We start from the raw sequence: 15,982 nt of genomic DNA, 5'->3' as shown, positions 1-15,982 counted from the left end.
TACTACATAAATTGAAACACTCAAGGAATTATTACAATGAAACATGACTATTTACAACCCAGGTGTTTATGGGTAGTAACGTTGTATGTAGCCCACTCAATCAACATAGCGGCCGATGCCACAATATCATTTGCACAAGCCACGTTTTGTTTGAACATCAATTGTGCATTAAACTGTGCAGAATCTGGCAAAATCCAGTGTTGGTAAAAAAAAAAACCTCCTCAGCTCGATCTCATCTTGGAATTTGGTACCTATGTTTTACTCTTGTTTCTTTATTTATCTGCAAAATAATTTCTGCCCTTTTTCTATCTCCACTATATAATTTATAAATTAAAATAAAAGCTTCCCAGAATAATCACCATCACCATCAAATTTTGTACACAAAATTTGAATTTTAAGTAATTTATTTACTTACTTTATTTTACATATTTCAAACATTATTTCGAAACATTTGTCATTTCATATGGTTAAAAAACCCCAAAACAAATGCGGCGAGACTCTCGAAATGCTCTGAGGGATTTTTTTTCAACCGTGGGACTTTAATATGTTGTAAAAAAAAAGCACACCCACCTTTTTCAGACGCATTCAGTCCAGAGGAGATTCAGTGTTGTTCACCGGTCCGCTCAGAATTCATGCGTAAATAAACACGTTTTATTTCAAATGCAGCGCGTGATGTTGACAAACCGCACAGGACGAAGATGTTATGAACCAAACATGAAAGTTAGGCAGTAGGACTACAGATTGAACAGAAAACACACTATAGCGTTAAACGCATGTCTTTTAACGTTAGCAACTAACCCAGATTAAAGGGGATGTCAGCCAATTTAATCATATGTAAAATTCCTTTACCTAGTCACAGATGTTCGGGGTTAGTACACCCTAAAACATAAATTCATACAGCTGTTTCGTGCAATAAACTTTCTCAGATTTATCTATTTCATTATAACCAAAAGTCGGAAGACAAACATTAGCTAGTTTTATAAGGATGAGTTTCTATTCATTAGCACACTTGAATGATGCAAGGCATTTTTATTTTGTGCATTTGTCACATTATTGGCAAAATACACATTTTCTTCAGGCTATATTTAGCCCAATGTGAATTACATTCATTTATTCATTTGACAGCTGCTGTGCCGCTGTTGTGGAGGTTTGAAGGACTATGGTCAATGCTGTGTCAAGGAAGGCCCTATGGAGACCACTTAGGCCAGTCAGGTGCTGATTGATAGCAGTCTGCAGTGTGGCAATCTGCATTTTGGTGCTGTCATATCTTTCCAATAGACAAAGGTAACTTTGCAGTTGCTGAATCTCTTCCTCTTGTTGTCTCTCATGATCTTCATCCTCCACTCCAGGAGGAATGTAGTGAATTGCAGGAGGTTCATCAACATCATGGGAACAAATGAGGTAAAGGCATTCTCTAGAGGAGCAAAGAGATGTAGCAGTGCGTGGGGCCTGAAAAAGAGAAAGATACATATGTTAACCATGCTTGATTACCCAATGGTGTATATGCTTTGAAGTGACTATTTCTGCGTTGCATTTCAATCTTTTTAGCACATGCAGCAGTCAGAGACAGTAACACACATCTTTTTTGTTGTTGTTTTCGTTTTTATTGCAGCTTCTCTTAAAAACCGGTACAACAATCCCAAACACATGTTGAGGTCAGGGTCCTTTGTTATTTATTATTTATTTTTCTCAGTAATGTCCCTATTGACATTTACACACGGGTTCTGAATGTTGTACTAATGTTGTGTATACAGTTCTATTTAGCAGGGAAAGGTAAGTTCATATATTTCTTTAAAAACAGAAATCATGCAGATTTAATCCATTCATTCATTATCTGTAAGCACTTATCCAGTTTACGGTCACAGTGGGTCCAGAGCCTCCCTGGATTCATTGGGTCCAAGAAGGGAATACCTCTTGGAGGGGGCGCCAGTCCTTCACAGGGCAAAACACCCACTCACATTCACTCACACCTACGGAAACTTTTGAGTCGCTAATCCACCTACCAACGTGTGTTTTCGGACTGTGGGAGGAAACCTGAGCACCCGGAGGAAACCCACGCAGACACGGGAGAACACACCAACTCCTCACAGACAGTCACCCGGAGCGTGACTCAAATCCACAACCTCCAGGTCCCTGGAGCTGTGTGACTGCGACACTACCTGCTGCCCACCATGCCACCCAGATTTAATCCATGATTTTATAATTATAATAATTATATATACTTCAATATTATTGCAAGTGTAATTCCTCCAAGGTAATTGTGAGAAACATGTAGATATAAACGGACCGATCACTGGATTAAGAACAGCTACCTTGTATGGGCTTTGAAACACTGTGACTGTGACCATTCACTGTCCACTCTGTTAGACACACCTACCTCGTTGGTCAACCATGTGCCTGTAAAGTCACAGACAGTAGCTTGTCTGCACAGTTTATGTTGGTCGTCCTCTAGACCTTCATCAGTGGACACAAAACGCTGTTGGCTGGATATTTTTTGGTTTGCGGACAATTGTTAGTCCAGCAGTGACACTGAAGGCTTTAAAAGCTAGAACATCCCTGATGTGTCTGATCCACTGATACCAGCACAACACACACTATCACACCACCACAACATCAGTGTCACTGCAAAACTGAAAAGGATCTAAAACTCAAATCATCCCTGCTCTGTGGTGGTCCTGTGGGGGTGAAATGAGGTTAAGAAAGTATGCAGAGAAACAGGTGGACTGCAGTCTGTAGATGTAGCGCTACAAAGTGCTGGTTAGTGGAGCTGAGAGAATGGACAATGAGTGTAGATACAGGGTAGGTATTCCTAATCAAGTGATCGGTCAGTGAACTCTAATTTATAAAGAGAACTCACTTCAATATTGAGTGTCACAAACACAGGGCTGCCTTCCGGGCATCCAGGTAATCTGCCTCTTGATCCACAGCCACAGCCCTGCACTTGCTTATCTCCAGATTGAGTCTCCATCAGGACCAGGGTGTGGTTCAGTCCACACCACACATCCACTGGAGCCATGGATACCAATACCTAAGACAGAGGGACACTGAGCCTTCATGTCCTGGTCAAATCAAATGGTTGGTTGATTATCTCATTGAAATAAGTACAATATGTTTCTTAAACAGCACTCTTCTGTTTATTACTGAATTCAACATATTGGAAAAATATGAATTAGGCCAGTATAAAAACATGATGTTTTATGTACAAATAGAAACTGTGCACTAACACTTGCAGAAATAAATGCTTTAACAAAGTTTTTTTCCCCCTTTTTAGGTCATATGTTAACTTATTGCTACACTGGAAATCCACGAGGTGTCCAAACACTTCCATATAACTGCAAATCTTTTGTTTATATTAACTAGAAATTACAATTGAACAAAATACCATAGTGGGCTCGCCCCGATCGATTTTGTCTCCAGTGCCTAACTGGCCATAACGGTTACTGCCCTGCATGAAGAGCCTTCCATGGTTATCCAGCAAACACAAGTGCATCAAACCCAGAGAGCATTTCACCACCTACAGAACACAGGTAAGATGATGCAAGGATTAACCAAATAAATACAATTTTGAATGTTAGTAATACAATAAGAATGTTGTAATATCAGTCAGTGAGATCTGATCTGCATTCACTGCAAATTTGTTCTAGTCATTAACATCTTAAAAAGTCACGAGTGGAATACCAGCTTTATGGTTTATGTGAAGGGGTTATACCTTATGTGTGAGCATGACTGGAAAAAAGGTTTGCACATCACTTTGGTCATATCCTGCATAAGATCCAAACATGTTATGGAAGACTGTACGGGTATGCACTTCAGTGAAGACTGAGCCATTAACTACAAGACAAACAGGAAAAAGACAGGACTTTTTATTGCTTCAATGCATAACTACCACTGATTTTGTTACATTGCTGTACATACTTAATATATAAAAGGTAGAATGTGGGCTATATTTATATACTATAAACGCAATTTACAGACATTTATGCTTCATATATTTAACCTAACGACATCAATAATGTTGTTAAAGAATATTATTTACTTATATTTTAATCTATTGTACATAATAGCCTCCATGGACTTAAGCATGAAGTGCTAGTTATTCTAGTTAATCAGTTATGTTGATAACAATCATTCCCTTCAGGTACTCAAGCAATGTTAGGAAGTACAGGGCCTTACCTGTAACATACAAAATGCTGTTTAGACTGGTATGGATCTGTTTGATTGGATGGTCTGGCAATTGTTGGCTAATGCTTTTGAGCTCAAGTTGTGTGGAATAGCTGCGAGAAATATTAAGCTCATTCTCATTCAGGCTCATGGAGTATACTTGTCCATCATCTGAGGGAAAATATAAATAAATAAAGCCTCTCAGTATACCAAGCTGATAAGTATGGCATTAAAATGTACAAATCAATTTAATCATGCGTTTATTGCAGTGTGAATAACTGATTGTAACACCACCACACTCTACAAATGAACACTCCAAAGGAAATATTAGATAAATGCCAAGAGTTTGCTAAATGCCACTGAATGCAAACATAAGGAAATACTCATAACACACTGGCATTTTTATGTCTGTACCAAAGCTCACACAAAAATAATATCTTTAGATTGAATCAACATCTGGATATACCCCTAAGTATGTGACCAGGAGCTCATCAGCTCACATTCATTCGTTCAGTCTGTAACCACTTTTCCAGTTCAGGGTCGCGGTGGGTCCAGAACCAACCCTGAATCACTGGGCGCAAGGCGGGAATACACCCTGGAGGTGGCGACAGTACTTCACAGGGCAACACACAGACACAGTCACAGTCACTCACACCTACGAACACTTTTGAGTTGCCAATCCACCTCCCAATGTGTGTTTTTGGACCATGGGAAGAAACTGGAGCACCCGGAGGAAACACGCGCAGACACATGGAGAACACACCAAACCCCTCACAGTCAGTCACCCAGGGCAGGACTCGAATCCACAACCTCCAGGTCCCTGGAGCTGTGTGACTGCGACACTACCTGCTGCACCACCGTGCTGCCCTCACATTCATCATTTCATGATAAATGGACCAATAGAAATGCTCCAAAATTACTTTTACATTGACTTCCATTGTTCCATGGTTAAGTTTTATATTTATATATATAGCGATGATATACAGCTTTAAATTATCCATTACAGTGTTTAAATTGATGTAATTTTACTTCAGCTGTGTACAATTGTCCATCAAAGCAGGTTCATGCTGGTAAATTTAGTGGGAAATGTCAAATAAACATTACATTACATTACAAACATTACAGTACATCATATGACCTGCAACTGACCATTTAGCAGCAGGATGGTGCGTTTATTCTCCAGTCCGGTTAGGCGGATTTGAGTGAAGCTGAAAGAGGGGTCAAAACTCAAACGACAGACCCTCTCATGGGTGTTCCACTGGTACACATCCACATGATCGCAGGTCTGGGATCCTGTGCCCTCTGGGGGATTGCTTGAGGTCTCCTGCCTCACTAGCACATAGATAAACTTGCGGTGTATGGGATTACTGCGGGGGTCCACGGCAAACTAGAACAGAGAGAAGAAACAGCAAGCTTACATGTAGGTACCATGAACACCATTTAAGGGCCATTGCCCTTTGTTTGGACTATGGCTGTCTACAGTGACTATGTTACATTCATTCATTCATTATCTGTAACAGCTTATCCAGTTCAGGGTCGCGGTGGGTCCAAGTCCTGCTCCGGGTGACTGTCTGTGAGGAGTTTGGTGTGTTCTCCCTGTATCCACGTGTGTTTCCTCCGGGTGCTCTGGTTTCCTCCCACCAAAGAACCAAAAACACATGTTGGTAGGAGGACTGGGGACTCAGAGGTGTCCGTAGGGGTGTGTGTGTGGGTGGGTGTGTGCGCGCCCCCTCCAGAGTTTGTTCCTGCTTTGCGCCCAGTGATTCTGGGTAGGCTCCAGACCCAGCACAACCCTGAACTGGATAAGCGCTTACAGACAATGAATGAATTCATTAATTTCTTGAGCTGCCTTTGAGAAAGAAAATTAAGATTCCAAAATAGTTCTTAGCTTGGATCTACAGTACAAGAAAAATATGTATAGCTCATTATTTTACAGAACCATACATTTAAAGAACCATTATTCCAAACTTTCTGGGTACATGTACTTTCTTTAAAGTGAGTAGTAGGCTATACCTTTTTTAGTTTGTACTACCTCCCAGCCATCTATGTTGTTTCATTTTAATAATAGCCAAGTTTCATTTTGTAAATAAATAAATAATCAGAGAAAGGGTCACAGACTCAAAGCTTCTTTTTGTTTGATTGTTTGTTTGTTTAGGACAAAAAAACAGACAATATTAATATTTACATATTTTATACCTAGGAATGCATTCATTTTAGTTACTATTTGAGAATTTTATTTGTATTATCTGTCTAAATACAAAAGGAAACACCTTCTTATAGAACTACTTACATCTTTGGCATGATAGCACAGTACAGAACAGTGGTCAGTGCCGAAGGGCCTCATGAATGTCCAATTCCCTGTCAGGGTATGGAAGACAAAGATGGTGCCGTTGTAGTCCCAGAGAAGTGTGTAGTTTAGAATGGGCATCACCCTACGGAAGCCCAATGCCATGGGTGTATTCAGTGTCTGGGTTTTTGTCAGATGGTTCTGCCTACAGTGGGATCTTACACCACTGTTAAGGCGCTGTAGGACAAGGCCCTGGCTCACTACAGGTAGAAGAGACATTACAGTTGAGATGATTAATATAGTCAATGGTATCTTTCAAACTTAATGTATTGTAATTGTCAGTTTAACCTCTAAGCCCCTTGTATCCCATAAAACCCACTCTTTAGGATGGTCAGCCTCCTCCAGTTGGTTTTATCTTTGTTGCTGGGAACAGGACTAGTCACATTCTGAAAGTACAGATTCTTCCAAAGCAGCCGACTAAGGCTTGTCTCGTATAAATAATGGCAAGTGGATCCCAAAGAAATCACATCAGAGACTGGGAGCCTACAGAGGATGTGCTCAAGCTGGAGAAACACACAAATGCACACACGAAAATAAATAAATTAACCTATAAACCGTAAGCATATTTTGTCCCTACAACAATGATTTAGGTAAAGAAAGGCAAAGATCTAAGCAAACTCTGTAAATTTAAACCAAGTGTATTTTGCTACATTATGAAAAAAGTATAGGGATTTTATTGACATTTTTATATCTTACCACTTCAGGTGGCAATGACAGGATTGAGATGGCTGGAGTTTCTTTTAGGTCAGGCGGAGTCTCAGTTCTCCTCTTTTTAAGCTATTAATTGTTGAACAATGTTAACTTGCTGAAACATGTATCACATTATTTTTAATGTTTCTTTGTGGAGTATACTGTATTTCTGTTACTTACAATAGGTGGTGCTGTAATTCCTACACTGCTGTTCGACATGATGTAGTTTATGTTTTCTCTTCATTGTTTCTTTTCTTTTTTAAGATTAAATTTGCCAGTTATAGAGCAGAGATGTGTCTGTGCAGCCTGTCAGAGCATCTGTCCATGGATCACTGAGGAAACTCTGTCCTAGAGTTCTAATAACTTTATGATGACATGTGATTATGACCTCACGACTGCGGCTCAGTGGGAGTCTGGTAAATGTCCTAAATTTGTTGATGTCAGCATTTTATGATAAAACTTGGGTGTTTAGACTCATAACAGGGCTGTCACTGCATATGAAATTAAATGTATGAAAGGCAAGTTAATCTCTACAGCTGGATTATAATGCCTCCTAAAGTATTTGAACAGCCTGCTGATTGTGAATAAAACAAAAAAAATGAAACATATGTGGAAAATTACAGCTGTGAAATATCACAGTGCTCTGCCCACATACTCTTAGTCTCTGTTTGTTTAATAACAGTAATATTATTAAACAGTGACAGTATTCAAACAAGTGTTTAGGCCTATGTTAAATGTTAATAGGGCTGGGCAATTAATTGGAAATTAATCAAAATCAGCATTCAGAATTTCTAATCAACTTAATCTTGTCTATATCGATTATTATCATTTTTATTCTGTTATGTCCCCACTGTGTGTTCATGGACTGTCCCTTTAAAACCACACTACCAAGCAGTAGTCACGTGTCTCTGCTGATATCCGCCACATGGAAGCAAACTAAATGCAGAGGTTGACCAAATAGCTCGTACCAAAGAAAAACACGGTGTCTGTGGTTTGGATGTGCTGTGTTTAGACTGTAATTAGGATGACACTGAATAAAAAACTAAGTCAAATGTAAACGCTGAGCAACATTAGAAAAAATATCCCAGCTTTAATACTGGAGCATATCTACAGTACAAGCCTCGTCACTGAACTATGAGGGTCAAAAATACACAAACGTAATAACCGTTCATTAACGATTTATCACATAATTGTGGTAAAATGTACAATTAATCATGACACTGATTTGCGCTCATATCGCCCAGCTCTAAAGGTTAATATTCAGACAAAACTCTAAATTATGTTCTTTAGAAATACAGTAATCAACATATAGTTTAAAATACATGTCCAATAGAAATATCTTGCACTTCAACCTGTTTCAGTAGATTTAATGTGTACTAATATATTGAAATAAGCAAATAAATTATTTTGTCACATCAAAAGATAATAATTTAAAACAAGGATCAACAGTAAATTATTCAAAGTGATTTACGCCAAAGGGCGGCACGGTGGCGCAGCAGGTAGTGTCGCAGTCACACAACTCCAGGGGCCTGGAGGTTGTGGGTTCGATTCCAGCTCCGGGTGACTGTCTTGGAGGAGTTGGTGTGTTCTCCCCGTGTCCGCGTGGGTTTTCTCCGGGTGCTCCGGTTTCCTCCCACAGTCCAAAAACACACGTTGCAGGTGGATTGGCAACTCGAAAATGTCCGTAGGTGTGAGTGAATGTGTGTGTGTCTGTGTTGCCCTGTGAAGGACTGGCGTCCCCTCCAGGGTGTATTCCCGCCTTGCGCCCGATGATTCCAGGTAGGCTCTGGACCCCCCGTAACCCTAAATTGGATAAGCGGTTACAGATAATGGATGGATGGATGGATTTATGCCAAGATGCAAAATTAGGACAAAACACACACCCCATTTCTGGTACAGTCCAATGTCAGGACATTTGAGATTTCCCTCAGGTCAAAACATTTTACCCCAGAAAAGCCTTGCAGCATCATTATTAGAACAGTTATTTAATATTGTTATTAAACTTAGTTTATAAATAGCTGTCCAAATAGAGTGTACGGACAACCCATTTCTACCTGTGCTGCCATGATTTCTGCTCTCCGCTCGTGAGAAATCACCGAAAGATGCGGACCTTCAGGTGATTTGTTAATGTTTTTGTCCTGCAAGGTGTGAGACAAAGACCAGTCAACAGACATTTCATACTGCTTACCTTCATTGCTCATGGAAAACAAATTACAACAGTAAGGACTAACAGAATCACCTTGAACATCGCTCACACCCAAATATAAAATAATGCCTGGACATACGGATATTGCTTAATATATAACACATGAATTCCAAACATGGTAATATTTTATCAAAACTACTATTTTGCTGAATGTCAATATGCTTCAACATGCTTAACTGTGCCCCAATGGTGAGTATATTATGCTCATCAGGTCCTGAAGTACACTGAGATTCATTGGACAATTTGTTATTTTTGGTCATCTTTAAAATGGACAATGTAAATACGACAGACATGCAAGAGAACACAGAAATTGTCTTAATCAGTGTTCAAGTGTTAAAGTCTAGAATGTTTAAGACGTGTTTAGACGTGTTTCTAATTACTTAATTATTTTTTATTTTGTAAATATAAAAAAAATATACAATTGGCTGCTTTCAACACAAGCACAGAAACAAAATTTTAAAGGGACAATATGTATAGACACTCAAGATATATTTTAATCTTAAAGCATTTCATAAAAAGCAGGTGAGCTGGTAACAAGAGAGTAGATCTGTACTGGGTCAAAAGCTTCCACTGTTTTTAAGCAAAGATGTGTAGGTTCTCACCACTTTGTGCCAGACTTTGTGAGTGAATTATTATAAAAATATATAGTGTTCTATACAGTACTACTGTACCTAATGAAAAATCCAAATTAATCATGTTTTCTGTGTCACTGACACAATGGACCATCCAAATTTTATCAACGACAGGGGCAAAATCCTAAACATCTCCTAGGGCATCAGTGACTAGTGCATGGATGACTTGCATATGTGAGTAGCTTCTATTAATGTGGATGTGAACATTACTATTTTTAGAGATAAATGATGAGATATTTCCCCAGTAAGTCTATGGTTATTTCAGCAGGATGATGCCATGCCTCATTTGGTATGTGCTGCAACAGCGTGAGCTTAACCTGCCTGTGTTCTAGATCTGTCTCCTATGGTAATCATGATAACGAGAATCAGGCAACAGTGAGCATGGGCTGTTGAGCAGCTTGTATCATACCAGAATGGGCAAACATTCCACTTGCAAAACTTTATTAGTTTAATATCATCAGTTCCCAAATGATTAAACAGTATAATTAAAAGTAAATGTAACAGTGGTAAACTTGGTTCTGTCCCCTGTGTGTTGCAGACATCAAATTTCCAATTCCATTTTTTTTCATATATATTTAACAAATAGTTTAGTTGAAATAATATTACATAAATTATACAAAAAATATTTAATGAAAATCTTTTCCCTGTCCTTTAAATCTAATTAACAAGTTACAGATTTTGCTTTTTTGCATTTTTAGAAAGTGTTAAAGTGATATTTTCATATAAAATATCATATAAACTCACCAGTGAACGCCAAGGCCAGAGACTGTCTCCATAACTGTACGTTATTTCCTGCCCTGGGTCTATGTCCTTCATAGCAAATAAGCAGAAATGTGGCTTGCCTTAACCATTATTTTTTTATTTTACAATTTGAATTTTTGTGATCATCATTTACTAATTGTCCTAAAGTCCCATCTTCTTTGGCAGCATCTATGCTGAAAAAGGAAATTCAGATATATTTAATTATAACACCAACTGCTAAAATTACAACTTAAATGACACTTAAATAAATGTCAGTATGAGGTATTCATCATTTATTCATATTCAGTAATTTCATTTTATCTGTTAGAAATTAACTCAGCTAGGATTTCCTAAAAGAAGGAAAGATAGAATATCCTAAATAACAGGCAGCCACTTACCACCAGCTACTCCCATTGCATTTAAAGTCAAACAAAAACCCATTTTGTTTTTCTGTATATTTTTTTTGTCTCTCTGAACTCTCTTTTTGAGAAATAAGTTGTCCTTGGTATTCAAGGACAAAGCTTCCTCTTTCATTCTTCACCAGAGCAAATACTCCCCTTCCTAAAATAAAGCAAAGGGGAAAATGTAAATGGAGTTAATATTTAAGAACTTCTAATTAAATATCAAACTTTAAGAACGTAAGCAGAAATTATTAAATTGGAAAGACGTCAAGCATACAATACCTACTCACTGTTTGGTTAAATATAATGGCTTACAGCGTCATGTGAAAAACAATGTACACTTTCTTTGAATTCTATCTGCGCATCACAAAAAATTTTTTTTTAAAATATCGCTTGGTGTAGTATTAGTCTTAGTTTAATTGGCATAGGAACCACAGGGATGGGGGACATATCCCATGCAAAACTGTAAACGGCTGCATTTGTACGCCACAATAAATATACCACGGAAAGATAGAATATGCTTCTTTCCTTTTGAAAGTGTGCCACTATGGAGGTATATTTGGTGAGCACCGGTGACAGTGAAATCTGTACTGGAGAAAATAGTCATACGTGTATTATTATAATTTGAAGTCACAGAGAAAATCTCCTCAGGAGTTTCAAACCTGTAGATGTTTTCCTCTCCCACAAATACAACTTAACAGTTACACCTTCACAAACTCTTAAGCCAATTAGTGTATGTGAAATGTAACCTTTTGAACTTTTTTTCTTGTAACAGTAATAAAATTTTAGAACCAAAACCATTTAAAGCTACAAGAAATGTCCTTCCCCCACCCCACACACATGTACCCCTTAGGTTTAATATTTATAAATGTAATTATTGTAAATGTAGTAATATTCAGGCATACCTTTATATAAGTTGATAAATCTTTCTTCAAACCAAGGCTTGTCCTTGCAGAAAAGAATATGTTCTGTTGCATCTGCCACAGATTTCGTCTTGTTCTTCTGCTTAACATTTTCCTTAATACTGTTTTTAAATCATAGAATTTATGAACTGAAAAAGAGTAAATATTAATTTGAATGCTAAACATTTTAAGGAAACAACATACCTTTATTTCAATTTTCTTAATTAAGCCTGGAATTATTTGTAACAAAAATTAACGCTGGTTATGTATGTAACCGTGGTTATGTGAATAGTGGATAACCGTCAGGGCTGTGCCAAAGTGGATGTATCCCTGCCGTGCCAAGGCCAACCGAGAGCGTATGCCAACAAAGTCACTCACGTGACACAGCGTGAGAATCCCACACAGTATATAACTGCTTGGATCACGCTGTATTGCCTCAGGGACCTGCACCTTCTCGCCTCTCCGAGTGACCAGGAACCCTGGCGGTCATCCAGTATTCACATAACCACGGTTACATACCTAACCAGCATTATGTTTCATATCTCCTGACCGCCAGGGTGGTGCCAAAAGTGGACGACGTGTACCAACGATGTCACGAGGAGGATTATTGACAATCTGAGACCCAGGATAGAACTGCTGTAGACAGCCCCTCCGCCGCTGCGATGTTCACACTGTAAAATTGGGAGAAGGTGCACGATGTGGACCATGTAGCCGTCGTGCATATCTCCTGCAAGGAAACACCTCAGAGTGCAGCCCAGGAAGTTGCAACACCCTGGACAGAATGGTCTGTGACATGGTTGGGCATCTGGTGGCTTGCAGCCTCATAAGCCCCTCGAATAACGTCCACAAGCCAATGGGACAGTCGTTGCTTAGACAGTGCCATCCCCAGCTTGGCGGCAGAGAAGCAAGCAAACAGCTGATCGCTCTTCCTTACATTAGCCGTAGCGATTACATAGGCCCTAGGGGCACACACAGGGCAAAGTAAGCACCGCCTTGCATCAGAATGGTCTGTGTAGGCGGGGAGGTCAATGGCCTGATTCACAAAGGCAGGTTCCAAAATCTTAGGCAGGAAGGCAGTGTTCAGCCTCAACCTGATGCTAGAATCATTTATGCCCCACTTCAGACATAAGGGGCTGACGGACATAGCATTGAGCTCACACCTCCGCTTAACTGTGCAGACAGCTAGTAAAAAAGCAGTTTTCAGGGAGACCCACTTGAGGCTTGCCTGTTCTAATGGCTCAAAAGGTGCCTGACAAAGGCTGTCTAGCACCAGTGAAAGGTCCCAAGGTGGAGACCAAAGTGTATGAGGCAGGACCAGTCGTCTCGCCCCCTTCAAGAAGGAGGTAATCAATTCCTGAGAACCCAATGAAACAACATCGGACAGCACCAAGTGGTGCAACAACGCGGCCACGTACACCTTAAGTGTAGAAGGAGACTTCCCTTCATTCAGTTGTGACTGCCAGAAGGACAGACCTGTCTGTAGCTTGCATGAATGCGGGTCCAAACCTTGGCCAGCGCACCAGGTCTCAAAAAACTTCCATCTGCCCTTGTAAAGGGCACAAGTAGAGGGGGCCCTAGAATTATCAATAGTGTATTGCACATGGGGAAAAAACGACTCTAGCCCAGTGGGGGGCCTAAGGGCCACAGCCACAGACGAAGCCGTTCCAGCTGGGGGTACCACACCTGTCCTCTCAGTTGTGAGAGCAGAACTGTATGACTCGGTAGCTCCCTTGGTGTACCTTGAACCAGGGAAAGCAGAAGAGGAAACCATGGCTGGTATGGCCATCGAGGTGCCACCAAGAGGACCCAATGATTTTCCCAGCGTACTCTGTTCAAGAGAGCTGGAAGTAGTGGAAAGGGAGGAAAAGCGTAGAGTAGTGCCCTCGGCCAGTCGTGGGCTAGGGCATCCTCGCCCAGTGAGCTGTCTTGCGACTCTTCCGAAAACCACAGGGGGTAATGCGTGGTGTCCCGTGAGGCGAAGAGATCCACCTGAGCTATCCCGAACAACTTCCACAATGACTGAATCACCTCGGGATGCAGTCTCCACCGTCCTGGGTGTATGGTGTAGCGGGAGAGGGTGTCCGCAACGTTGTTGGAGGAGCCAGCCACGTGTGCCGCTCTGAGAGACAGGAATCTTGGGTAAGCCCATGTCCACAGACCCTGTGCAATCCTCAGAAGCTTGCAGGATCTCTTTCCGCCAAAGTGATTCACATAATACACTGCTGACATGTTGTCCGAGCGTACCAAGACATGCCTCCTTTGGAGCATGGGAAGAAAATGTCTCAGGGCAAGCCATATTGCCCACAGCTACAGCGCGTTGATGTGGCTCTGGGCCTGCCAGTTGGACCAGAGTCCCTGAACTGCCCTGTGATGATATACTGCACCCCAGCCAGTGGGGGACCCGTCCGTGGTAATCACTTCCCTGCGGGAGGGGATGCACCCCTGCTTGACACCTGACTGGAGGAAGGTGATCGAGGTCCATATGTTCAGGGCAGAAACACATTCTCCTGAAATGTGGACAAGAAAATGCCTGTGATGCACTGCGTCCAGCCTTAACCTGGTGATCCACATATGAAAGGGTCGGACATGGAGCCTCCCCAGTGCCACCACCTGCGAGGCTGCGGTAGGCATTCCCTGCAGCCGCAAGAGATCCAAAAACCGGACCTTGTGTCCTAGTTTCAAGCGGCGGATGGCGCAGAGTATGGCTCGAGCACGAACACGAGGGAGGGACGCTCTCATAAGGCGTGAGTCCAGTACCATTCCCAGAAAGGTGATGGTTTGGGTCGGAGTGAGCACTCTCTTGCCCCAATTTACAGTGAACCCCAGTGCCTGTGTGTGCTGCAGCAACTGGATTGTGTCTGTGTGTGCACACTGTTCTGTTGGGGCGCACACGAGCCAATCGCCGAGGTAAGGCAGAACTTTCAGTCCCTGTGCCATAAGTGGGAACAGGGAGATGCCGAATGGTAATCAGTGGTGTATCAGGCTATGTACAGCGGTCGGCTGATGTATCCCTCAAAGAGACGTGAACAGAAGAAAAATAAACAGATCTAGAGGTAGGGAAAAATTCTGAAGCTCAAATTGAGCTGCACTCAATCGGCTTCCAAGGCGAGAAGAGAAGGAGGCAGTACAGCGTGATCCAAAAAGTTATATACTGCGTGCGATTCTCACGCTGTGTCACGTGAGTGACTTTGTTGGCATACGCTCTCGGTTGTCCGTGGCACGGCAGAGATACATCCACTTTTGGCACCGCCCTGGCGGTCAGGAGATATGAAACATGACCACAGCAAGGGTTTGACATCTATAATTGTACTGTACACTCAGTATGCTCATTGTAATTTTACACAAACTGTACACTGCATACTTAATACATGCAATAAATAAGTACTTTGTATAATATAACAGACAGTAAATATGCTGCAGAGCTAGGGTTAAGAAACAGGGAAAACATGGCTGTAAATGGCAAAATATATTAAAGACAAGACTAGATGTACATTTGAAATTTGACCAAAAACGGTTGTCCTACCATTTATTAATGACATTTATATATTTATCTGTCACATTTATATATGACAGAGCCCTGCACCCCTCACATAACTCTCTTTATAACTGTGATTAAACTTTTCCACTCTGTCCGTGCTGCACGCGCCCCCCAGCTTAAAACCTGTGCACTCTAAAACGTCTAGGTATGTGCCTGGTTAAACATACAAGTCCAACAAACCTATATATTAATTAATTAATTAATTAATTGATCAAATAAATAAATAAATAAATAGATTGTTTAACCACAGAACCACTTCAAATGCATTAAATAAATCATAAATAAATAAATTTTAAGTTGTAAACTTATTTTACATAACTTCAAAATTATGCAATAAAAATGCATTAACTTACCATTTAAAAGC

The 15,982-nt window shown here is 40.6% G+C and overlaps 1 protein-coding gene across 1 annotated transcript; it reads right to left on the bottom strand.

The window, feature by feature from the left end:
* Nucleotides 1–1,058: 1,058 nt before the first annotated feature.
* Nucleotides 1,059–12,802, bottom strand: LOC136706660 (F-box only protein 24-like). The gene is made up of 12 exons (XM_066680255.1): nt 12,703–12,802; nt 12,381–12,559; nt 9,253–9,336; nt 7,205–7,285; nt 6,828–7,011; nt 6,452–6,708; nt 5,311–5,548; nt 4,174–4,332; nt 3,710–3,831; nt 3,383–3,514; nt 2,858–3,028; nt 1,059–1,449 (listed from the first exon to the last, which is right to left on the bottom strand). Exons 1-12 carry the CDS (start codon nt 12,800–12,802, stop codon nt 1,111–1,113), a joined length of 2,046 nt encoding a protein of 681 aa, XP_066536352.1. The 3' UTR covers nt 1,059–1,110.
* Between the last annotated feature and the right edge of the window lie 3,180 nt (nt 12,803–15,982).

The sequence above is a fragment of the Hoplias malabaricus genome, chromosome 9 (assembly GCF_029633855.1).
Source record: "Hoplias malabaricus isolate fHopMal1 chromosome 9, fHopMal1.hap1, whole genome shotgun sequence".
Taxonomy (NCBI): domain Eukaryota; kingdom Metazoa; phylum Chordata; class Actinopteri; order Characiformes; family Erythrinidae; genus Hoplias; species Hoplias malabaricus.
The sequence above is the reverse complement of the archived record's forward strand: the minus strand, read 5'-3'. Positions and strand labels throughout refer to the sequence as shown.

Excerpts from the sequence above, each read along its gene's own strand:
- LOC136706660 (XM_066680255.1), bottom strand. The coding sequence starts at position 12,802 with ATGCACGACGGCTACATGGTCCACATCGTGCACCTTCTCCCAATTTTA. Across the intron at positions 7,286-9,252 it reads CAGAAATCATGGCAGCACAG|CTTAAAAAGAGGAGAACTGA; the intron begins GTAGAAATGGGT and ends AACAATTAATAG. Across the intron at positions 3,515-3,709 it reads CAGTCATGCTCACACATAAG|GTGGTGAAATGCTCTCTGGG; the intron begins GTATAACCCCTT and ends TGTGTTCTGTAG.